At 43.7% G+C, this 27,689-nt stretch overlaps 1 protein-coding gene across 3 annotated transcripts in view; it reads right to left on the reverse strand.

The window, feature by feature from the left end:
• The window catches only part of ABCA1 (ATP binding cassette subfamily A member 1), a 138,089-nt gene extending 113,210 nt beyond the window's left edge, over positions 1-24,879 (reverse strand). For 2 of the 3 annotated variants that reach the window (XM_059925216.1, XM_059925214.1), the window contains exons 1-2: positions 24,590-24,879; positions 3,376-3,539 (exon numbers count right to left, since the gene is read on the reverse strand). In XM_059925216.1, coding sequence (XP_059781199.1) covers positions 3,376-3,441 — 66 coding nt within the window. In that variant the 5' untranslated portion in view covers positions 3,442-3,539; positions 24,590-24,879. The remainder of the gene's footprint in view (positions 1-3,375; positions 3,540-24,589) is intronic. The other variant, XM_059925215.1, reaches the window with a different exon arrangement.
• Positions 24,880-27,689: the final 2,810 nt, after the last annotated feature.

Here is a 27,689-nt window from a genome sequence, read left to right on the forward strand (position 1 = left end):
ACAATCCCCAAATATTGATACTCTAATATTGATATATGCAGAAATTAGAATTATCTATTTTCCCAGACACAGCTAGACAGATCTAAATGAGAAAATCAATGGCAAAGAAAAAAGAGAGGCCATATGGCCGTACTCTGTCCCATCTGTTCCATGGGGACCTTGGCCTCTGGCTCAGCCTAAAACCAGATGAGGTCCGGAGAACTCTGAAGCCCCTCGCCCTTCCTGTCCCAAGCCCTGTTTGTGCTCAGTGACTGCCACCCACACAAGTTAACTGTTACTTTGGACCCAAACTGAGCTTTGCACCCAACTTATGCAACTCAATTTCAGTGTATTCTTTGCCCAACAGGAACAGCGGAAATCTACCCCTGGCTGATGGTCCCCATGAGTCTGCATAATGGGAGCACAAGAGAGAGGTCCCCAGGATTCATTAGCAAACAAGGACACAGAGTGAAAGGGCAAATGGCCACCTTTCAGGAAGGTTGCTCGGGGTTTACTGTTCAGCACCCAGCTTTTACATCTTTCTTCCCATCTGCCTGCACACAAGGCCCCTATAGCAGGGGAGCCTCCTTGAGACCTGTAAACTAATGGCCCATTTAACGCATTTACCCCCCCGTTCAGCAAATACTTATTAAGCATATCCCCGGTGCCAGGCTCTAGGGCCAAGTGTGTACATCCAGGATCTCAGAAGGACGAAATCAAGCAATGGTCTTCCATACACTGTGGGCAAGAACTATTTGGAGCTGCTAACTTCTTCCCCTGCCTACGGGGCAGAGCTCGTTCTGACTATGTGAGCTAACAAAGTGGTACCAAAACCCTAAACAGGTTCCATTGTCTATAAAACAATATATCTAGAGATCCAAGCCAGGTGGATTGGGAAGTAGCTACAGCCAGCACTTGAGATCCATGGGCATTAAATCTTTCATGCAGATAAGGCAAAGCCTGCTAAAAAAGGGCCTGTGCCTGTAGGGCCACCAGGAAATTGGTTCTGGTGCTACTTCCATGACCCATCCACTCTGGACCCCTGTCCCCTACGCCAAACCCCAATCCCATCAGCTGTACAAGAAGCAGGTCAGATCTTTCCAGCTCTGACAACCTAAGCATGTGCAACCTGAAATAAACCACCCTTTGTTTCCGGTTTGGCAAAATACATTTCCTGTAGAAATCAGGAAGGGAGGACAAGCTAGCAGGCAGTAGGTGTAACACCTAGAAAAGCCCTTTTGTGTCAGGATGCTGTCTCCTTCTTACTCTTTCAACAAGAACTCTGCCACAAGGCCAAAAACTGCCTTTGACTAAGCCCGCCTATCTCTCTACTTGTAATGCTTTTTAAACTGATAAGCAATATTGAGCAAGAAGCAGCAAGACTAGTAGAGACTGGCCCAGCCTGGATGGCCCAATCCCAAATCCTGTTCCAGAATCCTGTGCTGCTGATTCCTTGGTTGACCTTGGAGAAATCCCTTCCCTGCTTTGTGCCTCAGTGTTCTTATCTGTAAAATGACAGGTTTGGGTTGGACTGCCCTTGAGACCTTGCATCACTAAGATGATATAGTTCTTTGCACTACTCACCGGCTAATGGACACAGCACAGCAGAGACAGTTGCCCATCACGTGGGCTGCTGCCACCATGAAGAGGCAGGGGACCTGGACCACACAGTAGCTAAGAAATGAGATTAGGAGGTGAACGTATAGGTCTTTGGAACATCAGGACCTGGGCAGAGCCATGGGAGGCAGGGGCAAAGGCAAGGAAGGGGTTAGAAACTGCAAGACTGAAGATAGAAAAAATAATAATACCACTGAAGAGCAATCTGACATAGTGGTTTAGAGAACCAACTCTAGAGTCACACATATACACACATATCCATGAGGGATTATATATGAGTTCTATGTCAGGATTTTAAAATTTTGTGTTTTCATTTCAATGGTCATCTAAGCAAATGTGAATAAACATATCTGGATTTTTCTGAATGCCTACTTTATAACCAAGTTCTGGAACAAGATTTCAAGCCTAAGTTTATATTTGTGTTTGTGATTGTCTTAGCACCAATATAATTGTAGCAGACCAATGAGAAAGGCACAGAGGCAGACGCAACTTGTGAATGATGAGATTGGACCAAATGAAAGCCAAATGATATCAAATGAAGGTCACCGGAAAAAACGATTGGAAAATTGAATCATTAGCACATAGTAATATAGACTGTCCAAACTCAAACGAATAAGCATTCACTACCATAGTCACATTGTTACCTATAATATGGCTTCAGCTAAACAGTGTCAGCTGCCTTACTACATTAACAGTACTGGTTTTGCAATTTTGTTTGCATTTAATTTGTAAGTTTGTGTGGGTCATATGGCCTGTAAGAATAAGGGGTTTATATCTAGTTTCATATATGTTCATATTTAAGTAACATTATAATAAAAGAATAAATTTAGTGAATAGAGGAGGACCTTGACATTTTTGTTCTTTTAAAGAAGGGCCGGCCAAGCATTAGTCTAGTTTCAGAAACACTGAATTAAGTTATATCCAAGATCCCTTATAGCTCTTTGAGTCTAAGAAAGATGAGCATTTCGGTTGCAGACGTGTTAAGCTTCATGAGGACAGCCAAATGGGGATGTAGGTTTAGAATTCAGGAAAAAAGGCAGGGCAGGAAACAGACATTTAGAAGCCTACTACAGAGAGGTGAGGCTAAACCCAGGAGACTGGACGGGATCTCTAGGAGTGTTCAGAGAGGGAGAAGCCAAGAGCTGATGTCGGAGCTTCAGAGAGATCACTGGGCCTCATAGCCTTTATCTTCTCATGGAAAAATACCATTCACCTGTGAGTTAAAGATGGCCTTCTTGGGATTACTGAAAGGGTCATTGTCCCATCCAGAAGTGAATGGCTTAGAACACTCCACAGAAATAAAACAAATCTCAGTTTTATATTCATCCAGGCTTGCAGTCAAAGCTGACAGGAAAGAGTCCACGCTGACACTAACAGATCCAGCCTCTGATCTCTAAGAGCTGGGCCACGAACTCACTTCATTTCCACTGCCCAGAAACCATTAGATGCTCTTGGAGAGCCAGGTGGCCCCCAGGGCTGCAGCAAAAGTTAAGCGGAAGATGGCAAAGGGGCAATTCTGTGCGAGATTCCAGAGGTCAGAACTCAGGCCTGGGTACTAGCACAAACCAAAGCTATCATTTCTGCCTGGTTGCCAATCTGCCCCCTGTGATAAGTGACGGGGCTCGATCAGGACCCTACACACAGTCCCGTGTCCACCAGGGCCAGATTCATTCAATCATTTTGAGAAAACCAAGAAGACTCCCTTTCCCCCCTCCTCTCCTCCCAACTCAAAGTCAGGAAGAAAAGCATGGGAGAACCCCCAGAGAAACCCAGGCTTACTGTTTGTCTTCTTCTGAAAGTGAGGTTCTTCCACAGCAGCAACCTCAGCTGAGGCCAACAAGCCATGTTACCTCAGCCGACACCACAGCAGCCTGCGTGTGGCTCGGGAGCCCGTGGAGGAAGTGGCCGGAGCTCACAGGGGGGACGCTGTGGCTGGTCATTAACTGAAAGATAAAGCAAGAGGGGAGAGCGCCGTCAGTTTTTGCTGCAAAGCTATACGCCAGTGAGGGCTGTTGCACCAGCCCTCTCACCTGAGCCCTCAAACCCAGCTTTGCCTCATGACTACTTCTCCATTAAGTCATGAGTCCCCAACTTCTAGCCTTGGGGTCTCTGGTAAACAGGGATTCTGGAGGTTTTCTGGCAGTAGCCTGGGAGTGAGTCATTATTATCCCAATCAATTGAGCTCCACTGGTGTGATCATTTGGGAATGAAAAATGCACTTATGAAGGCAGACCTACGTGAGCAACCTTAGGTGGCCAAAACCCTGAGATTGCAAAGGGCATATTGGAATCCTAGAGACCTGCCTCCCTTCGCTAAGAAAATGCCTCCCCTCTCAGAAAATGTCAGTAGCATTTATAAATTTTGCCTTGAACCTGGAGTGACTTATGCTAGTCCCTGAAATTTGCTGCAAGCTACGTTTTCATCTGGCTCCAAAGTTGAGTCCTTCTGGTGATAAATGGCACCATCGATAAAGCAGTTTCCTAATCTGGAAAGTCACAGCGTGTCTTAGATGTGATGGTATCTTAGATGGTGTGAGTAAACACCAAGGAAATGCCAAGGACACCTGGCTCCCAGGTGATGAGGACAACCCCAGTGCTGTGTGTGTGTGGAAAGGAAACAATATCCCATTGAGAAAAACAAGGCAGCTAAGGCAGACGGAGAGCATCACCTGTGAAACTGACAAGCTCTCATTGTCCAGACATATGCACATTTCTGGTCTTGCTACACCTGCACCTGCACACAAGGCCCGCCTACTCCTTGTCAGGTGTCACAGGTGCCTCCTTGGAGGACTGTTTTGCCATGCTGGGGGCGGGGGTTCTCATAAACAGGGGATACAACCTTCTGTGTGTCCCTGCTGCCCCCTCAACAATGGTATTCATTTAATACTGGAATAATCCCAGGTAGTCATACTAAAATTAAAGTTGGGGAAAGGGTGAAAAATGAAAACTGGAAGCAGGGAGGGATACACAGGTCAAAGCTACACCCTGATTCCACTTCACAGTCATGAACCCTTAGCAGAAATCAGAAACCAGCTTTACCTCTAAAATGGCTCATTTAATCATTGTGGCCTGTGGTGGAGTAGAGGTGGGATATTAGGCCCAAGGAACAAACAGCAAAAACAGCTAAGAATGTAGTGAGCACTTGTGCATACAAAACCAAGTACTGGACTAAATATCTGTGGGTCCAAACAGACCTCAATGCAAAGGTTGATCTATAGCAGGATTTTACCGTCTTGGTCCCCACCCCACAAGGACCTGGATTAAAAACTTCTAAAAAAGAAGAGGGAATGGAAGGAGTCTGCAGTGTCTGAGAAGAAGGACTGACTCTACTATTATGTATTTTAATTCATTCATTGACAAGCCAACAAATCAGGGATTCCTCTGAAATAGTCAAGTCTTGGGACCTATTTCTTTTTTCTTTTTATTTATTGATGTATTTATTTATTCGGTTGCACTGGGTCTTAGTTGCAGCAGCTGGGCTCCTTAGTTGTGGCTCTTGGGCTCCTTAGTTTTGGCACGTGGGCTCCTTAGTTGCAGCAGGCGGGCTCCTTCATTGCGGCTTGGAGGCTCCTTAGTTGCGACTCACCGGCTCCCTAGTTGTGGCATGTGAACTCTTAGTTGTGGCATGCCTGTGGGATCTAGTTCCCTGACCAGGGATTAAACCTGGGCCCCCTGCATTGGGAGCGTGGAGTCTTAACCACTGCGCCACCAGAGAAGTCCCCCTATTTCTTTTCTTTATCGTTTGCTCAGCAAACCTCTAGTTGGACACAGATGCCGCCCCCCCCGAAAAAAATTCTCACTCCAAAAAGAAGAGTTAAATCAGCACTGTGTCCATCCGCAATTTGTTGTTTAAAGATGGCAACTGGCCTCCAAGCGCTGAGAGCCAGAATTTGATTGTGAGCTGCGTGCTTGCAATCCCAAATTATTTTGAAAGTGGCCTAGGACAGGGCTTGCATTCCAGAAACACAGAAATAAATAATTAGCTAGATTTTTCTCATGCGAAAGCTGCTCTCCAGGAATCACTTAGTTAATTTAGAAGCTACAAGAATCTTTTCAGATCCCCAAGGTAACAATGAGGAGGTTGGAACACAAGTTTGTAATTAAAAAAGGAAAACTGGGGGCTTCCCTGGTGGCGCAGTGGTTGAGAATCTGCCAGTCAACGCAGGGGACACGGGTTCGAGCCCTGGTCTGGGAAGATCCCACATGCCGCGGAGCAACTAGGGCCGTGAGCCACAACTACTGAGCCTGCGCGTCTGGAGCCTGTGCTCTGCAACAAGAGAGGCCGCGAGAGTGAGAGGCCCGCGCACCGTGATGAAGAGTGGCCCCTGCTTGCCGTGACTAGAGAAAGCCCTCGCACAGAAACAAAGACCCAACACAGCCAAAAATAAATAAATAAATAAAATTTTTTTAAAAAGGAAAATTAACTTAGCAGAAAGAGAGCCTAGACAGGAATTAGGCCCAGCTTCCCAACTATGTGCCCTTGGCCAAATCTTTATGCTCTCTGAGCATCAATTTCCTCATTATAAAATGAGGGTGACAATACCTACCTTGCATGATATTCAATGGATTCAATGAGGTGATATAAGTAAGTACCCAACAAAGTACATGGCACACTGTAAGTGTCAAAGAAATGAGTTCCCTTCTCCCCACTTTTCTTTCTCTGGTCTATCAGTACCCTCTAATAGAGAAATGGTTATATCCTGTCTAAACAATCTTTTCTACTCCATTATTTCTAGCAAATCCAATGTGGGTTTCCGGCAAAGTAGGAAGGATGAAATCAGAATGGCCTGGTGTCAGAGACCCCCAGGCCCAAACCAGGACACAGAATCCCCTAAATCTGAGTGGAGAATCTCAGAGGAAAAGAAGACATGCCTCTATAGAATGTTCACGAGAAGAGAACAGCTAGGAGGAGGCTTTTTGGAGAGTATTTTCCTAAAGCAGAGTTTCTGGGTCTCCAGACATGGATTCTGGCCTCAGAGACCCTCCAGGAGACACGCAGAGAAGTCAGCGAGAAGTAGCCTGGAGCAGCAGTGGAAGGTCTTGCTCTGGCTTCGCTGGGTACCAACAGGCAGGCTTCTTGCCCGACTTCCCCTACCCACCGTGACACAGACCTCGGCCTCCCGCATAATCCCCTCCTCCCACCTCGGAACACGGTGACCACAGCTGGGAGCAATTTTGCCCAAAGAGGAGGGTTTGGCAATGCCTGAATTCCTCTGCTCAGGTAACTGAATCCAAAGGGACATTTCTACATCCAAGGAAGCAAACAAACAAACCAAAACCAAAAAGAAGGCCGTACTATGGACTAGATTTCTCAATGTTTCAAAGCTAGTAGCACACTCGCTTCTGCCCTTATGCACATTTCCAGTTACTGGCTGGAAAGGGTCCTACTTCACAATCACGGCCAGTCAATAGGCCACCCTGTTCTGGCTCCTGCGTGACCAAAACAGCCACTTCCCTGGGTTCCCTGCCTCCGGTCTTGCCCCCTCCATCCATTTATCACAGAGCAACCAAAGTTATTCCACTAAACCCAAGTTCCAGGTATGCCACTCGCCCACTTAAAACCTCTGCCAGCACCCCACCGCCCTGAGGATAAAGTCCAGTCCTCACCTTGGTTTAGCTGGTCTCCCCGATGACTCCAGCCTCCTCTCTCACCACTCCCCACCTCCTAAACCAGGCCCCGCAAAATTACCCATGGCTCCAAATGGACTGCCCTCTCTCCTACCACAGGGACTCCCGTGCGCTCCCGGTCCTGAAACTACTGCTTCCAACACTGTCAGCCTCGCCAGCTCTTCTTCAACTTTAGGATCCTGTCCTGACCACACTCGGTTAGGAGCCCCTCCTAGGTGCACCCAGGGCAGCCTCTGTTTTCGCTTGCATCGTTTCTGCCACCTTCTGAGTCCACGGGACCTCTTTCTTCATAGCAGTTTTCCCCAGCATGCAAAACAGTATCAGGCATAGAGTAAGCCCTCAGGGAATATTTGCTCAATTAATTAACTACAAGATGGGCATGAGAAATAGGGATTCAGGATGGAAGGGTGGTGGCATTCCTGGGCCCGTGATAACCGGTTTCTCAAGCTTGATTAACTGATTCAGGCAAATTGTCCCCAGGGAGGGGGCTCTATGTTCACCACACACTTGTGACGGCCACAAGGACTGCTGAGCTTCCCAGGTGACTCCTGGGACATCTGGGAAAGTGTAATTGAATCTAGCTAGGCTTCCCACAAACAGGTTTAGCTAAGGCCCTCCCAAGGCCAGAGGAACCATGAAATCTGCTTTCTCCCCACCTTCATGCCAAGTCCTAGGCGCTCCCTCTCTAGGTCTTTGCATCAGTCACCCAGGTGGATCACGCTTTGCCAAAATTTAACATAGTTCCATACTCTAACCTTTTTTGTACAGTATGACCTTGCGGAAGCGACTGTTCAAATCTTTGGCCAATTTTTTAAAAAAAAATTTCACTTCAAGTGCCACTGATATTCCAAAATTATTAATACCTAGAGAATACCACAGCCTGCTGAACCATCATGACCTTCTCAAATAAGCAAAGATCATTAGTTGCAGAGAAATGCAAACTAAAACCACAATGAGATACCACTGCATACCCACTAGAACTACTGCAATTTTTAAAATTGGGAAGTGTTAGTATGTGGAGCAACTGGCGCTCTCATACATTGCTTGTGGAAATGAAAAACGGAACAGGCACTTTGTAAAATACTCTGGCAGTTTCTTGTAAAGTTACGCACAGACTTATACCCCAGCCATCCCATCCCAGGTATTTACCCAAAAGAAATGAGAGCATATGTTCACACAGAAACCTGTATGTGAACATCTATAGAAGTCTTATATAGAATAGCCAAAACTGGAAACAATCCAAATGTACATCAGTTAGTGACTAAATTAAAATGGAGTACTACTCAGCAATAATAAAAAGGACTGCACTACTAATACACGCAACAGCATGGGTGGATCTCAAAAGCCTTATGCTAAGAGAAAAAAGCCAGACTACATACCGTATGAGTCTATTTGTATGACATTCTGGAAAGGTGAAACAATGGGGACAGAAATCATATCAGTGGTTGCCAGGGGGTGGGGGAGAGGACAGACTGCAAAGAACATTGAGTGATGGAAATATTCTACACCATGACTGTGGTAGTGGTTATACATATACTATATACATTTATCAAAACTCATCTAACTGTACATGCAAAAAGGCTAAATTTAACTGTATGTCAATTATATGTCAATAATTTGATCTCCCTCCCCCAAAAAACCTGTGTTCTATGACAAAAATTCACGTACTCCACAAGTCAAGTCATGCCTTGGAAGACCTAAGTACTGCATAGTGTAAAGCTTGACTATTGTGTGATTCCCTAGGAAGGTAAATAGTGAATAAAATCTTCACCCCCTGTTCATTCCACAAACAACTGCAGCCTTAACTCTGCCAGGCTGCCATCAGCCACAGCAAATATTTACTGAATGCCTATTATGTGCAGGTGCTGTTCCAGACATTGGAGATTCAGCAGTGAACAAAAGTGGCAAAGTTCCTGCTCTCGTGGACCTTCTGTTCTAGCAAGGAGGTATAAAACAGACAAATAACAGTGTGTTGTTAAGGCAGTGGGTGATAGGAGTAATGAAGAAAAATAAAGCAGAGTAAGCAGGCAGAAAGTAACAAGGGGTGGGTAACCCCTTTCTTTAGGACAGTGAAATGAGAGTGTGCCATATGCTACTGGCAAAAGGGTCACCAAGTGACAGCTGGGATCGTGAATTCTTTTAACTTTTCCCTAAACCAAAACCTGAAATGTCAGACAGACTCAGTGATGCTGGCAAAAGAAAAAATATAGGTTCACAGGAAGCCTGGTGCCATGGGGGAAATGACGACCCCAATCAGCACCTACTGCACTGCTCCCCCAACCCCCTTCCTCACCAAAACATTTGGCCCTTTTGAACTTCACATGTAAGTTTCAAAGAGCGATGAGAAATATAAAGAAGAAAGGAGGAGAGAGGAAGAGGCAGACATGCTAGAAAGACAAGGTGGGAGGGTTTTTTCCCACTTAGTGAAGTCAAAAGGAAAAGAGGAACTACATCCCGTGACTGCCTTCTACCCTCCTAGAGCATTAAATCTGTCTACAGAAACGTAGTAAGGAAAAAAACTGCACGTGTTTACACTGCTACCCGAAACTCTTAGTTTGTGCAGTAACCAAGGGTTGGTTGGTCTTTTTCCTTCCCGCAAGAACACTGTGAGCACGTGAGACTGAGCTTCTGTCAAAGGGTGGGAGCCAACCCTCTAGCCTGCTCGCTCCAGGAGAGGACGGTCTCCAGTGGGGACCACACAGCCACCGTTTCTCACTGGAGCAGAGAAGTCGGCTCCTCGAGGCAGAAGAGGACAACCTAGCGCAAGGCCATCCCCCAGCTGATAGAAAGAGTTTACTGTGGCTTTGGAGACCCGCTCCCACCACACCCCAATCTTACAGAGAAGCCAAGGCCCCAAAAAGCAAGTGGCCTGCCCAGACTCACCCCCTAGAGTTAGAGCTGGCCCCCAGGTTTCTCAAGAAATAACTTGTCAACAACTGTTCCCACTTTCTCACTATTATATCCCTCCTACAGTTCTGCTTGTTCTTCTGAACACATTTTTCCTATCAGTTCTACCCAAATAGTTCATACACAGCAAATATGCAGTCAGCAACTAATTTTCGTCTTCCAAAACCAGTGGTTTTATGGCAGCTATTCCTCTAAATTTTAAACAAATAAATAAATAGATAGATAAATAGATAAATTTGTGTGTGTGTTCTTCTTTGTTAGACAAATTTCCCCACAGTCACCAGAAGTGACATAGAAGTTGAAACCTGTGACAACAGCAATCAGCATCTCTCCTGACAAAACTGTTTCTAGATGTCGTATCTCAATAAATAACTAGCCGTTAACAAAAGCAGGAGGTGGATTTAAGGCAGGATTTAACTATATCACATATGAATTGCAGTAAACGTGTTGGCGGTAAAGCTCAACGAATGGCCTCTTCATGAGATGCTGATGCAAATGCAAGGATCACAGGTGTTGCTGCATCTCATCTCCAGAGAGATGTAGAGGGTCCTGAAGAATGAAGATATGAAAGCTGTAAGCCCACCAGAGCATGCTTGCTTGGAAAAGGTCTGTTCTTTAATTGCCTCTCTGAGTATATGTCTCTGGATCAGTAGCCACATTCAGGGAAAAGGCTAGTGAAGTTACTGACAGTCAGAAAACCAGGCTGGGACAGGCTCATTGCACCCATGACTGAAGACAGGACACGGCTGCCGTGGTGGAAGGAGGGGAGTCGCCCCGTGGAGTTGCCCCGTGATCTCTCCCAGGCTGAGCCATCAGTTTTATTAAGGCTGAAGTTAATTTGACTGCCTCAGTTTCTTTTCCGGTCTCCAGTTGCCACTGAGCTCTCTACCTGTAAGGTCGTTCATGCTAATCCTGAAATTCTACCCCCTCGCATTCCCCAATCATATTGCAGACCCACAAACTCAGTGAAACTGTCCTTAGTTGCCACTAGACCCTTAGAGGCCTGCAGAAAGGCCGTGGGCTGGTACTCAGTGACCCCTGAAACTGTGTTCCTACTTAAACCATAACATTTTAATACTCAAATCTAAGGAGAAAAGAAGATGTAAGAAATCCTCCAAGATAAAAGTCAAGGATAAAAGGAAGCCATTCTATCATTCTCGAAATTCCTGTCATTCTAGAAGAGGCTCTGCTATCGCAATACCTGTTTAAAAAATACAGATCCAATGAATTTTATCAATTTTAACAATCTGTAACTCAAGGGGATATTTTTTAAAGTACCAAATGTATCATACTTACTTGATTATTAGTAACGATAAGTTTATAGATAACTGCACATTCTTGTTTCACCCTGAAATATATATTCAATTTCCTGGACAAAAGTATTTGCTAATAGTTAATTTTCAAAATGAGAGTTATGACATGAATACATAAAAACGTAAAGCTAGAAGAGATACATGAATACTGTACAAATCTGTAACAAGCCTTTGAGAAGCATAATTCCTCATGCTGTCAACAATTCTATTTTAAAGGAGATTCAAAAAGTGTAAATCTATTTCTATCATGTCACTGATATTTGGACAACCAAAGATCCTATTTATCACTCTCAACAGTCCAGTTGTTACCAGCTAAACAATCTCAGGACTTCTAAAATTGACAAGATCCACAGTTTCTGAAAGCAAATCTGTCCTGTCCCCAAGTTCTTGTTTCATTGTTGTAGAATTATGGAGGAATTCTGACAAAATGTTAGAGATAACCCTTCTTCCCCTGCTGATTTCCACTAAACAAACACAGAGCAAGCTTCAAAGGAAGACTTCAGCAAACAATACAACTATTTGCTTTTTCCCTGGTTGGGGATGTGTAGCATATAGGAAAAATGAACCTTTCTCCTAGAAATGAAATACCTGTCAACATTACATGTCATAGAAAAAAAAATTTTCTCAACCATAATCATAATGCCAAAGCAAGAGGGCCCTGCAGGGAAGGAACTATCAAAGTCACAAACACCCTGAGTGATACAGAAACACAAGCAAGCCCACCTCCATGAGCAATCCTTTATTTGCGGAAAAACTTGACTGGATAATATTCCCTGTTGTTGGAGGAGGGTTTTCCAAGAGAATTTTATGATAAAAGGCTCGGTGACTGTATCAACAAAACAACCACTTTGTTTGGTTTACATCTTGGAAGGGTCAACATCTTCAGATGTTCAACCTTCTCCCAGGCTAAAAGTTTATTTTTTTTGAATTTTTGAATTTTATTTTATTGATTTTTTTATACAGCAGGTTCTTATTAGTTATATCTATTTTATACATATTGGTATATATATCTCAATCCCAATCTCCCATAACAGTGCTCAAAGGACTTGGGGACAGACAAACCCAAATCCCTTCACTGCCTTCTACTTCCTGCAGGCCAATGCCGCTGTGCAGCAAACTTCCCCAGATGTCCTTAACTCTTATTTTCTTGAATTAACTGGCCCAGTAGACAGAAGGGAGGTTTTGGAGTCAGAGAAAGCTGGTTTTGAATCCTGACTCTGCTACTCACCTGCTCTGGGACCCTAGGGGTTCTGAGTCCCTGTATCCTCTCCATTAAATAGAACAAATAATGTATATAAAATATTTAGCCAGTTCCTGGAACAAAGGAAGTATCCAGCAAACGGCAGCTATTACAATGATTAGTGCTGCTGACTTCACAGGGTAAAGCATTCATCAAGGATGGGGCACAAAATGGGCAGTTTATTAAAGGGATCTCTCTTCTCCCTTCTTTGTCCACAGATGGCACGATTTCCCCCAAGGGCTTTTCCAGAACACACTGGAACTCTCTGCAGTGCCCAGCTCAGTGGGAGATGTGAAAGGATTACGCTGGTATCCTCATGCCACTTCTGCCGTTGTTGTACCATAAACCCCTGTTTGGGGACCCCACCACCCAGTTATACTATTCTCCCACTCTGGGGGCAGTCAGCTCCTCTGTTCCATGCAGGCCGCCGTCCTCCACATCTTTAGCACCCAGCACAGTTTTCTTCCCCAGCCCACTTCCTCCAGCCTCCAGGTCAATTACCTATTTGCAATCTGGGCCTTCTAATTCCTCCATCTCTTCAGCGCTCCCTACCATCTCCTCCAGTGTACCAACTTCTCAGGTGGTCCCTGCTAAACTGCAAGCCATGTGCAGCAAGCTATGGTGTCTCAACATCTTACCATCCTCTGCCACACTGCGCCCAGAGCCCAGGACCACTTGGTGCTCGGAAACATTTGTGGAATTTGAAAGCCTCTGAAGTCAGACCTCAGGGATGAGAAAAATTAGTTAAAGAAGGTTCACCACGGTAACATGTCAGAAATGTCATTGAAAGTACAGGTTCAGGTAGCCCAAAACCATGACAAAATTTCCAGCTGTGTTCAAAGAAACACAGGTTAAATAGGAGTACATTTAATTTGGTTTTCCCCAAAGCCACTCTAATTTGTTGGGAAGGACATTCATTTTCATGGATTTATGTGAGCAAAGGAGAATCTGTAATTTGCCAGACTGATGCTCTAGAACCCCTGTAAACATGGCAGCAAACAAGTAAACACGCCAGCTAACAAGAATACCTCCCCTAGGGGCTCAGCCACTAATACAGGACTGTCAGCATTGTTCAGGAGCCTTGAACTCTAAACCCATAGGCTCAAGTCAAGAACTCACTCAATGAAGCATATCAACACCTGGATATAATTTTTCCACCTCAACACTTTATTCCTTTTACTCTTGCCAAAACAAATTATCTTACTTATCTCCAGGCTCTTTTCCAGTTCTAGCTCATAGAGTATGTGACCAAACCCAGCAACCTTCTCCAGAAACTCCTCTTTCACCAGCCAGCTCTAGAGACAGTGCAGGCACATGTCATGTGTCCGAGATGCCTCTGTCCCTGCAGCCCAGTGAGGACCAGCTGACCAGGTAGGTGAGGATGTAGTCAGGACTCCGTGGCAGGCACAGAGGTACAGGGTCTAAGCCCTGCCCTTCCAGCTTCATAAATGAACTCCTTCTCTACAACAACCAAAACAAACCACTTTGCTGGCTGCCTCGTTGAACTAAAGAGGAATAAGATCACTAGTTTAAATTCACCTACCTGTGATTCTGAGAAACAAAAACTGAAGGATGTTAGACTTTTAAAAACAAATAATGGCAACATGAACTCCATTATTTGAGGTCTGGGAGGATGCTCCCAGAGGAAAATGATCTCTATTATTCCAATATTATCATAATTTTGAGTATTCCTTCTAGAAAGTGCTACTGTCATTAAGATCTTCACAAATCAAATATTTTACGTGCCAGATAAAAAACTGCTTAAGGAAAGATGAAACTAAACTATTGAGTGGAACTCCTGCTAGCCTCTTTTTTCAACTGCGGTTGACACTGGCATTTAAAAATGCACACACTCTCATCTCCCAAGCGACCGTGTGCTAAGTGTCTACATCAGGTGAGCACAAAGTCCCCAGTGGAGCTCCACCTGAGGACAGAGTGCCTTGCTGGTCTCTGCACCCTCCAGGGGCACATCCACTCCCCTCAGTGGAGGCCATTGGGACCTAGTGTCAGACAGCCAAGGAGAAGGCCATACTGTGATCATGTGAAATGGGACTGGAGTTGGAAACTGGAAAATGGCACTAATTCCATTAAATTTGCAAATCCTGCAACAGGACTGACAACTGAATAAACACTACATGACCAAAGGCTTTCTTTATCTTGAGCTCAAGGTCCTTACTATAATTAACACAATCATTAAAGTTAAAAAAAAAAGAAAAAAGACCTGATAAACTGCCTTTAATCACAATTAATCCTAAATGGCCAAAATTAGCATAGGGTTTTTGTACTTTTGCATAAAGGAAACGGTCCCCAGGAAAAACTCAACCTTTAGGACTTCTGTGGAGGTTTCCTTCTGATTTGAAAGGAAATCAGAAGGAAATTACAACCACAGAGCAATGTTTATTTAAGAGAGTGAGAAAAAAAAATCCAGTTGAAAAACCTATCAAGATTCAAATTGGACCAACAGACAGAATAAATGAGGTCAGTTCAATATTCAAAGATTCAGTGTCCATTGTAAGCTGAAAGGACAGACTTATAGACCCAATTTCTTTTTTCTCTCCTAAAAGGACACTGTAAATACTACCCTAAATTCTGGTACAGTAGCGAGAAGCCTGGGTTAAAGAGGCAAGAAGCTAAGATTTTAAGTTCCAGTTACTGACTGCTGGGGAGTCAATTTAGGTAAGGCATTCTACCACTCTGAGCCACAGAACAGAAAACAAGCTTTTATGATAAACAGACTGGAGTAGAAGATCTTCTGAGTCTAAGAAAACTGCCTGAAGCTTGGGTTTCAGACACAAGTTTGAACCCCCGGCTCTGCCATTATCGAAGCATGTGAACCAGGAACAAATTATTTAACTAGTCTCTGTATCAGGTGCACCATCTGAAAAATGGGACAACCTCAATATTTCCCCAAATGCAGGAAAGCTACACAAGGTGAATTTAAGCAGTACTTAAATTCCACGTAGAGGATTTTAGGGGATGGACAGGCACAGTATTAAACACTCAATCACACAATGAGAAAATATTCTTTTCAGCACTTCTTTAGCCTTTGTAAAAACTGTATTACATTAAGGAGAAAGTTTCTGTTTGGTCTTCTCTTCAATGTCTCTTTAACACGTGCTTAATTTCCCTTTTTTAACAAAGTGAGAGCAAGTCTCAGAGTCAGTGTCTTTAGAAAGCAAGTTTATTTTATAGACAGACTGTTTAAGAAATAATTTGCTTTCATTCTAATTATTTTAAAAATTACCTTTTATTTGAGACAACTGATATCAGTTTTCAATTTAGAGAACCAACATAAAGTTAACTTTAAAAAATATATGTATTGATGATTACAAAAGTGTGAGTCCACTGAAATAATCTGAGGGGTTTACACGCTGCCTACCGCAGGATCCAGTGAGGAGAAAATATGGTAACGCAGGGCAAGGCCTAGCCTACGCCGAGCTCATCTACCCACGGTCAAGGGGCAAAATTTCCGTCAGTGAGGAATCAGAGTAGAGGGTACAGTGCAAACAAAAGCCGACCACGAAGCATGGCTGTGAGATTCCAGAACGATGAGGAGCCAAAAAATAGCAGGAAGGGGTTCTTAAAGTAGAAATCAGAGAAAAGAGGAAAACCCATAGAGGGAGAGTCAGTTAACAGATAGTTACTGAGTCAGACTACATGCGCATCACTGGTGAGAAAATCCAGAGCGGTGGATGCCTCTTAAAGTCCAGGACAAAGCTGTCAAAATGGTCAGAGTCTTAGGTCAAAGAGCCTTGAATGCCAAGCTAAAGATTGTCATGGTGGCAGATCCTTAAAGTCTTTTGACATCTGTTCAGCACCTAGTATTTACATGGTGTTTGAAAAATATTTGCTGAAGAAATGAATTTCAGTTTAATGGTATTTTTTGTACGTTAGCCATAGACAGATACACACACACACACACACACGCACACACATTTTAAAAAAATTACGTCGTCCTCTTCCTTCCTTCTTCCAGTACCAGAAATCACACCTCACCCCAGCTAAGGTAAACTGCCACTTCCATCCCAAGACCCTGCATCTGGGAATGGAGAAGAGTCTACAGATCAATCTAAAGCCATCAGTCTGTGGGACTTCCTTGGTGGTCCAGCTGGTAAGACTCTGCAGATCCTGCGTGCATGCTGCAACTGAGTCCGCATGCTGCAACTAAAAGATCCCACATGCCACAACTAAGACCTGGCGCAGCCAAAATAAATAAATAGAGATAGAGAGATAGAGATAGATAGATAGATAGATAGATATTTTTTTAAAAAAATAAAGCCATCAGTCCGGGCCTTTACATTCTCTCTGCCTTTCCAAGGAAAGCTGCTGCTTCCATCAATGCTGCCTTTTATGTCAAACTTGGATCATCTAAATACCAGATCCAATTGAATTCAAGCTGTCATCCCCTTGGGGACTTGCTTCTTCAAGAAAACAAGCTTGGCTTGACTCTTGGCAAAAACTATTCCCAACCTGGCATCCCACAGAAATTTTGCAAAGCAAGTGTAAATAGGGATATGAAACCCAAACAACTTCTTAGCAGTTCCTTCCTTCCTCCCATGCCTGCCCCAACCCTGAAAACTCTTGCTCCTTTTTCTTCCCCTTCTTCTTCCTTCTAGTCCTAATCTACTATGATCTCTGAAACAACTAATTCAGAGCAATGCTTTAGAAAACTTTGTGTCTTGCCCATCTACCCCCAGTGAAAGTCTTCTGAGATATTTAGAAATATTTTCATAAGGTTAGTCCAATTTCCATCCTTTCTTGGAGGATGAATGAGTCTTAAAAGTCAGCTTTTTTTTCCCTATCATGTATTGGCTTAACAAGACTGCAATATAAGAAGCAAAACCTATACTCAAAATGGAGATGTCCAGAATGGAGAGTCCAAATGAATATTTTCTTTCAGAGAGATTCTCCAGATGCTGAGTTGGAAATGAGACAAATGTCTCACTGTGTCTCACTACATCATGTTTGTTCCATTGAAATTTATTGGGATCAACCAACCCCTCCTTCCCTTGCATTTCGGATGAAACTCCCCTTTTGGTTCTATGATTCAAGTCTTCATCCACCTAATGCAGATTAAATAGGCAATTCCAACACCCTCAGGCTTCTACCTTCCTCTCCTCCCACCATCTTCTTTTCTTCCATCATCACTCTCATCAAAACACTCATTAAAAAAAAACAGAAACAAAACAAAACAAACAAAAACGCTCTTTATGCATTCCCTGGGTATTTCCACTCCACCTCTCAAAACCCACAGGATCTGTTACACTAATGCTGAGCTTGTCCCTCAGGACATTTCTCTGGGCAGCTCCAATCAAAGAATCATCCTTTTTCCTGAATACCGACATAGAGTTAAAGGACGTAAAAGCTTGAATGGCTCTTTAAAAGTCATGTACTCAGCCTCTTTCATCTCATCAACCAAGAAACTGTATCTCAGAAAAGTAAAATGACTTGCCCAGGGTCACATGACTCCTTAGTGTGTTTCTCAAATTACATGTAGAATATAATTACGTCAAATTGTATGTAATTATATGTAAAATTTGGAATATACATGCCTGTGTATATTTTTTCTTTAGAGAGAATCCATAGCTTTCATCATATTCTCTATGTAGTCAAAAATCCTCTCCCAATAATTGATAGCCACTGATTAGTTTTTTATATACAAAATTCTTCCTAGGAAGTGTCCTGGACTAAACATCAGTTATCATAAAACATCTTGACTTCAAGACTAGCCAAATAAAATGTTTTGACTTCCAAATGCTTCTTGGAAGTTGGATTTGGTATAGAAAATGTTGCAGTTCTAAACAAATACACACACACACACATACAAAATGAATAAAAGAAAAGATCCTATACATAAAAGGTTATTTTGGTTTTTTTTGAAAATTAAATTCTATTTTTAAGTAATTAAATTCTAAACTACTTAGTGAATTATCTCATTCTTATTTTTAAAAAATAAATTAATGTGCAAATAGAAGTAGTTTAATGTGAAATGTCACAGACTACAGCACTTTCTCAAATCACAGCTGCCTCAAGAAGAGAAATGAAGCTGAATGGAGTCAGAATTGTTTGTTCTACAAGTAAACTGGCCTAGGTACATACTAATATTTCTCAGTCTGTCATAAACCTAAACTTAACTAGAGTTTTTCCTCATATAATTCTATGTCTAGAATACATGAATTTAAAACATTTTATAAAATGTTTTTTGATTTTTGTTTTTTCAGAAAAAGAATCTTTACTTCCAAATGAGCAACTAAACACACAATGGACTCAAATGGCATGTTCCTAAAATTTTCAAACCAAATCCATTTACACGGCACAGCTTGTCTTGGAATATTTCTGATTTCCTTAGTAAGCACCTTGGTATTACATAAAGGCACTATTTCATACCTACTATGGTCTACTAAAAAAACAAGCACTTTCTCATCAACACACTTTTTTTCTACTTTTGATCAATACCACTTCAAAGTTTTTTTAGATTTTACCAAGCATTCTAAGCCTTTTTCAATATTTTCCATTGATAAAAAAGAGGGTTTTTTTTACTTCTTTAGTAATTAATATTGTTAAATCTGATAAAATCTTATTTTTAGATAACTTAACATAAAATGTCCCACATTTTGAAACATAAAGTATTTCAGCCTTTTCAAGTTGTCCAGGTTTTAACTCTTCAAAAGGAATATTAACCAGCTGTTGGTAGGACAGTTGAAGGATCATAGAACCTTCATACTCATTTGATCGTCCTTTCTTCATTTCTTTATCAATAGGGCTCACCTTTTGAGAGACAACCTTAGGCATTTGCAATACTGTTTTCTGTAGTTTCGAACATACTGTCCATTTAAATAGTTCATTAATGACACATTTTTCATCACAAATTATATTTACTTCCCATTTCTGTTCATGCTTTTTCAAAAACTCACAAGAAACTGTTTTACTACTTACTCTTGAAGCAAAATAATCCACAGTTTTGCTGTCCCATATTTCATCAGGCTCATTCCACTTTACTCCACTAAGGAAAGAATGAACTCCTAGCTTTTCTGTGATTATCCCATCATTTTAATTCATCTTTAGAATATAGAAAACCAACATTAGTTCCCCATTCTCTTTGACTTAAGTCAGCATTTATTGAATCCCCTTCCATATCAAGGAGGGTGAATTAAGGACTAGGAGAATGAATCAAAGCCCTCCTGGAGAAGCATACACTCAAGAAGAAGACAAATAAATGTTAACTATAACAACAACAACGAAAACAACAACAAAAACGCAATTAAACCCATGACATGAATAGTGCTGTGATCCAATCCTATGCGAGCAAAAAAGAAGGGGATAATTCATTTTAACTCTGTGTTGGCAGGAAGGTGTGAGTTCAGGAGAGCTTATGAGAAGGATGGCATTTAAATCAGGTCTTAGAGTAGATTTTCAAAATGGAAAAAGACAGGATTTCAAATTTTCTTTTGTTTTAGGAACCAAGTCTGATGCTCCTCAGAGTAAATGGTCTTTGCTTTAATACAGCTTATCGTCTCAACAGAATGCAGAACAACCAAAGGCTCTACCTGAAAGCAATTTTACATATGAGACTTTCTTCCTCTGGCTTCAGATATTTCCAAAATGTGCCTCTTTAACAACACCTATGCTGGTTACCTACTCAGGGAACTATTTGCAGTCGGAAATATCCAAACGAAAAGTGAGACTCATTTTTTGCCTTTTGCTAGTATTTCATTTGTCAAAACTTTGATATTTTAATGAAGTCCTTACCCTGCTATTAGTAAATTCATGGAAACCAGACTTCCCGGGATGCAGCCTCAGCTCCACTACTTACTTACAAACTCCATGATCAGGCTACTTACCCTGTCTGTACCTCAGTTTCCCCATCTGTAAAATGAAGATAATAACAGAACCCACCTCATGTGGTTCTCATGAGAATGAACTAAATTATTACGTGTGAAACGCTTGAAACAACACCCAGCATAAGGTAAATCAACAATAATGTAACTTTTTATCAAGAAGAAATCTTTCCTAAGAGTTTATTTCTAAGGTGCTACACCAATTTAATAAGAAAAAGAGTTTCCCATCCTATTTCACTTTTTTTAAGCTGACTTTGAAACTGTATGTACTTTCAGAGAAAGATGCCTTAAGAAAAGGCTAAATTTGATTCCTAGACAGTAATGGCAGTAACAGAAAAACGGTTTATTTCAGGAGGTCCGAGACATAATTAGGGATAAAACAAGCAGAAGTCATATTGTACAATAACCAATTCTAAAAATTCACCAAAATTAAGACTGACAGCTAACTAATAGTTCTCTTCCCTTTTTCTCTCCTTTTATTTGTTTATTTATTTATTTATTTGGCTGTGCCGGGTCTTAGTTGCAGCATGCGGGATCTTTAATTGTGGCATATGGGATCTACTTCCCTGACAGGGGATCAAACCCGGGCCGCATGCATTGGGAGCTTGGAGTTTTAGCCAGTGGGCCACAGGGAAATCCCTTCCCTTTTTCTTTTGTTCCTTATCCTTTTACAGCCAAATCCTCTGTCTATCCATTTTCTATGCATCACACAGGAAAAGATTTCGAGATCATCTTAGACCTACTCACAAATACTTGACTAAAACGAGAGTAAATTTTTCATTTTAAACCAAGTAAAGAATTAGAGTTGAGCAAATTTTATTGTCTGTCCTTTCCATGGTGTTGCAATCCCTACACAACCAATGTCCCAACAAGCTGAAGAGAACTTGGCTGGCCCACTCATAGCAACAAGGGAAATATAACACAGGCTGCAGATTCTGATAAAGACTAGAGCAGATGAATATACCAGAACTCAGCGAGCATCCTCACAAAGTCCTCTGCCCATAGCAACTGAAATTGTACCACCTCACTGCTTAGTGTGGGAGTCAAAGAAATCTGGGGCTCACTGGCTGGGTTCAAAACTTAGCTCTGCCACTTGCAAGGTGTGTGGCTGGGGACATGTTAGTTACCCTCTCCGTTTCTCAGTCTGCAAAATAGGGATAATAAGTGGATTTGTTGTAAAAATTAAAATAGTATTTGAAAAACATTTGTATCAGTACTTGGCACCTGGTACTATTTAACAGTGTCTATTAAATAAATATTGTAACTTTGGCACTTATGATTATTTCCACATGCAAATATGAAGAAGGTTTCAGTTTCAGTGTAGGCCCTCTCCCAGAATAGTTAAATTAAAACAAATTTTCAGCAAGATCTTTAAAATTTGATACTGAGGTAATTAACCGTAAGGAGCATTATACTTTCATTATTCCTTTAACATCCAGATAGTAAATAAAAATGTGTTTGGATTTGAGAGTATTTTAGAAATGTAAAAACCACACATCTATTGGTATTTTCTAGATTCTAAAAAAAGTTCATAATTAAGGAGTCTAAGGTCATGTCCATTTATCTTAGGAGCTAAAAATTAAAATAGCAAAGATATTAACAATTTACAATCACTCTGAATACAGCATAAGCAACTTGCTTTATGGGAAGGAAGATCCTCTAAAAAAATTTTTGATGGAAAAATATTCCAACTTCTCTCCATATAAGGTAAATACTACAGAAGATACTAAAAAGCTGTGTTGCTGAGTTTCATTCGGTTTCATTCATTTTTAATAATGTAAGCATTAAGGTTTCCTAGAGCAGAGGTTGAAAACAACCAAACTCTAATCACCCTTTTCCAATCCTAAGCTACTGTCTTACACTGTCTCACATGAACTGTAAATATGCCCTAAGTCAAAAGGTGTCCAGGGTCCCTTACAGGCCTCTATTTAGATGTAAACTGAGGGTTGAGATTTCAAATGCTCATCTGGAGGGGAGACACATATCACAGGTATCCCCTTCACAATCAGATATATGTCATTCTGGAACACTAGGCTGGTCCCTGCAAGGGGGCTAATGAATTACTCTGACTACAGTAGAAATTCTTACCCCTTAAATGAACTGTGGTCATCGAAGGCTGGTCACTCTGATTCTACTGCTTTTTCTCGAGTAAATACTAATGTGCTCAGTGTATCCAATGTTTTCCCAAAACTCTATCATGAATTAATGCATAAAGCATTAAAGCTCGTATAAAAGGAGCACTTGGGGAAGCTGACAATGAAAACTTTGTATTTGAAATTTATTATACCATCAGAAGAGGTTCTACTCCGGAAACTTCTCCATGCTTTCACACTTTCTTTCATTTGGGAGAAATGCCTCAAGAGAACGATATGAACAAAAGAAAGCCTCCGTTAATTTTGTGGTAGGTATGAGGAAGATGGGCTGAAATATTAATAAAAGGGGAAATGAGAAACTAAGTACTTTTTTAGTTGGGATTTAAATTTTGTCTGAAAAGAAGATCAAAACTTAGGTTTGGGTCCCAGACTATTGTTAAAAGAACCAGTAAAACTCTGCTTTTGAACTTGCAAAATTTTGTGAGGTGTTCTTTGTGGGGAGGTGGGGACCGGGCCTTAGAAAGTGACTTGCTGATTTTCATCACCAAAGAATTTTTTTAAATATCAAATTTGTCCTCTATTATATTAATGTATATACTACTCGCTCAGTTTGTTGTGTCACTGAAAAGTGTTGGTTTTAAAAGCTGATGGTATCGCTTTTGCAGTGCCGCATTTCTTTCTCTCTCCCTTTTTCTTTCTCTCTCCTTATTTTCTTTTATCTTGTTTATTCCCTTCTTTTTGATAAGTGTTGAAAAAGAGGCACCTACACACAACCTTGGCACTGGCCCACGCCCCAAGAACCTTCCATTTAGCAACGCTCTGGGAGTTGGGAACCACTGTAACAAAACAGAACCAGACGCGCTTTCGCCTGTTCCCCAGGTTTCCTCTCAGTCTGCAAACACCCGTCTTCACCGCATCTCGGTCGGAACCCTCGAGCGACAACGCCTCGTACAGCCCGGCCTCACTCCGGCCAAGGAGCCGATTCCCAGGCCACCCGGCCAGGAGGCGCTGTGGATCAGTCCCCCCGTGGCCACCCGCAGCCGGCGCCCAGCCATCCCTCCCCCCACCGCGGAGCGCAGCCCGCCAGCGGAGCTGCGAGCTCTGCACCGCCCGCCGGGGTTACTCTCGGTCATTCCGCTACACCATCTCGCCCCAGCTTCCCCATCCGTGCCCGGCCTGAGGCTGCCCCAAGAGACAAGCAGCAAAGGGCAGGAAGATGGGGGACAGGGGAATGGGCACCTCAGCTCCAGGTTTCCTCAGGCTCTCCTTCTAAGTCTAACGTTTTTTAAAGAAACAGAACTCTCGTCGCCCCAGCTGCGTCAGGGATACCAGCTCCGGGGAGCGTACGGAGACCGTAGAAAGGACCCAAACAAAGCCCCCGAGGCCTCAAATGAGCACTAGCGCTATGGACCCGGTTTGGTGCGCCTCCCAGTCGCGTTCTTGGAGAACAAGAACGCGCCGCTCCAGTCCGGGGGCGCAGGGGACCGATCCTCAGACCAGAGTCCAACTCGCAAGAACGGAGTGGAGACTGAGGGCTAGCATTTGTCCGGGTGGGCGCCGGCCGACCCGCAGCCAGAGAGGATTCCAGCCGGCTCAGGAGCTTCCAAACAAAGGGAAGAGCTCAGTGCCAGACCTGCCACTCTCCCCACTCCGGCTGCAGCGCCCCCAGCACCACCAGGAGCCCCCGATTCCACTGCGCCCCAGGTACTGCGCTTGGGTCTCCGCGCCCAAAGATGCTCCCCGGGCTCCACCGCCGGGCGAACCCTGAACACAGCGGCGCCGCGTCTTTGGGTCGCCAGAGCTCGTCCTAGGACGTCCTCCCCCCACCCCTTACGCCCCCCCCCCCATTTGCGCTGCAGGAGGTGGGGACGTGGGGGGTTCGGACTAAAGTCCCCGAAACCCAGCGCTTCCCAAAGTCCCCTCGGCCCTGAAACAAAACAATAACCCCAGCCCAAGTTTCTGGAGAGCCTCTTACCTGTTTTCCACTTTTTGTTTCCGGCTCTTTCCCCCCACCCCTTGAAAAACCCTTCTGGGAAAGAAGTGGGAGAAAGGGAGCAAAGCGCCGCGAGAAATGGGCTGTGGCGGCGCTGGTCACGCGGCGCCCCCTGTTCTGCCCACCTGCGCCGGGGGAGAGATGTATCGGCGCCACTCCTCCGGCCCCGGCCGCACTCACTCTTCCTCAGAATTACCGGGGTTTTGCCGCGACTAGTTCCTTTTATAGATTCCGCTGCGCTGAGCGCAGGGGTTACTATCGGTCAAAGCCTGTTCTCTCCCTCCTTCCCCGCCCCCTTTCCCGGCCTCTGTTTATGTAGTTCAGTCACTCAGCAGAAAGCACGTGGAGCCGCGCCCCGCCCCTTAAACGGGCGACGTCCTGCAGCGAGCGGGGTTGGGGGCGGAGGGTGCTGGTGGGGGTCCGCGCCCCTCGCCCGGGCCTGGGTCCGCGCCCCTCGCCCCTGCCCGGACGGCCTGCCCAGGACCAGCGGGAAACGCCGGGCTTGGGGCTGCGCCTAACAGAGACTCTCATCCAGGTTCAGGGCAGCCAACAGCACGAGTGGACATCGCTTCCTCTAAACTCTTGCTTTCAGCAATTTTTATTTCCTTTGTTCATTTACTCAGTCGGAGGGACTTAGGGGGCGGAGGGAGGAGGAGGAAGGGGAAGAGACCTCGAGGCTGCAAACCCTCGGGATGCCAACCCTTTAGTCTTTTTTTCCTTTCAAGTGCCCAGGGTGTGGGAGAGGGTGGATAGTCCTCTGGACAATTGGCTGGTGTTGTTTTCCACCACAAACCCTGACTTTGGAATTCAAGAGGCGACTTACTGTCTTTGGGGTTCCCAGCCTGGGCCTCCCAGATCCCCGGGAGGACCCCTGAAAAGCGTCTTGCTCCTTCTCTTAGCAAACTGGGTGGAAGAGAAAGGCCACAAAAAACCGAGCAATGTGGACCAGCCCCCTTTTTATTTTCATCATATTGGTCAGCGTCCCAGTGATAGATAAATACACATGGCTTGTATTTAGGTTTCTACAGATTCGCAAAGTGCAGCTAGAGAATCGCAGTCTTGTAAAATTACATAACCATTCCAGTTCTCCACCTTCTTCCTCTGGCTTTGGCTTTGACAGTCAGGAGCAAGACGGCCCATAACATTTGAGGAACAGAAGCAAGAGTACAAATGGAGGCCCACATACTTTAAGTCTAAATATTTAACTCATAAATCAAGCCAACAAACTGTAAAATAAGTTTCTCCTACCTGACAAAGATACCTTTGGAGCAAACTGGAAGGGAGGATTCACATTCAGACTCCTCACCCTTTGACTTAAGTTTTGTCAAGAAAGTGGTGGAGTGGGAGAGCTGGCCCCCAGCCAACTTCTCTTCCCACCCCCAGCTCCATCATATTCCAGAAGAACCTCCAGGTGTGCATGTGGGCCCCTAGCTGCACAAGGCCCTCCATGCTACAGTCCAGGCTATGATTTGAACCCAGGTCCACATGTCAGTGGTTCTGTCAACACTCATGACTGATCCAGGGAGGGGGCCCATGCAAGCCCTGGAAGTGCACTTAGGGGCCTTACTGCAAGGAATTCTGGGGTCCTGGCAACTCATAACTGTGGTGGCCTGGCCCCTAGGTCCTGTGGACTCTTCACCCTTAGGAAGGGATGAGGTTTGAGGCGGGCCACAGCCAAGCCTTCTGCAGCCCAGGGCCCACGAGAGGACTCCCTCTTGCCTGGGTCAAAGGACAACCCCGGTCAAGAGAATGGGTTCTGGGGTCACATTTGACTGAACCATATGATCCACAACTTTCTGCCTCCATTTCTTTGTCCATAAAACAGAATATGTATGCTCTCCCTGCCTCACAGCGGTTTTCTGAAAGCGCATTTTGTTCATTTGAGCTCCTGGGAAGAATGGCACTGTAAACAAAGAGGGTGTTGGTAGCTGACTATTGATGTCATTTTCTGGTACCAGAAAATGGCCTATAAAGATTGTCCCATGCCAAAATTTTAAAACTCCAAGTCTAGCCAAGAGCTCAAAGTAATCTTTCTGACCCTCTGGATATAAAGGAAAGCTCCTGGAGGAAGTGTTACCATTCCAAGTGTGACTTATGGAAGGTGCTTATGTCTCTCTGACTCTCCATTCCCTGCCCACCCACCCCACCATCCACCTATCACAGTGCTTGAAATCCCACCACCAAAAGCATTCTTTTTGGAACTGAAGGCTATAGTTCCCAAGAGCACTCCCTACTAAAGTAATCCCTCAGATTGTTCTCTTGGGGAATGAGTGACAGTAAGTTCTGTACAAATGAGACAAAGATAGACTGTTGGAGAAAGGAGATGAGGCCAAGAAGGAGATGAAAGCCCCAGAGAGGACAGCCATTGATTCTGAATACACAGGTCTATGGCCCCCAACGCCAAATGTGATCATTTTTAACTAAGAACAACCTATGGTATCAAGAATCTGCTCATCTCTGCAATGAATACATGAACACACCATAATGTTTGAAATATGCTTATTAGTCGTGTTGATTTCTACCAGTAAAAGAGCCCAAATCCCCAAAGAGTCTAAGTGATTTGGCCAAGGGACACAAGGACCTAAGTCTGCTGACACCAAGCCCACACTTTGCAAATACGACAGGTTCACATGACAAAAATACTGAATTCCAAAAGTTAGAGGTTAAGAGAATGTGTCCCTTGAGAAAGTGTAAAAGCGTGATTTCTCTCCCTTGAATGTCACAGGTCTATTTGTTCCAGAGTATGCTTCAGCGAGCTTTCCTCCAAGTCCTTCAATTCCTGCTAACACCAACACCAACACTCCAGGTCCCCACCCTAGGTGACCCTTTCCAAACAAGTGGAATGGCCCTTCTTTGTTGCTGTGGCTCCGGAGAAAATGATTCTGTCAATGTAGCCTGGGTGTCTTGAAGTTCTATTCTGAGATGACCCTGGAATCTTTTAACTACAGAATTCAGGCAGCTGTGGCCTTGGAGACCTTGCTAGAGGTCATGAAGCTACAGATTTTCATTCTGTTGAGACTTTTAAATTAGGAATTACCTAAAAGGTTTTGCTTGGAAATTGCTTTGATATATAATATCTGTT

This window comes from Balaenoptera ricei, chromosome 6 (assembly GCF_028023285.1).
Source record: "Balaenoptera ricei isolate mBalRic1 chromosome 6, mBalRic1.hap2, whole genome shotgun sequence".
Classification (NCBI taxonomy): Eukaryota; Metazoa; Chordata; class Mammalia; order Artiodactyla; family Balaenopteridae; genus Balaenoptera; species Balaenoptera ricei.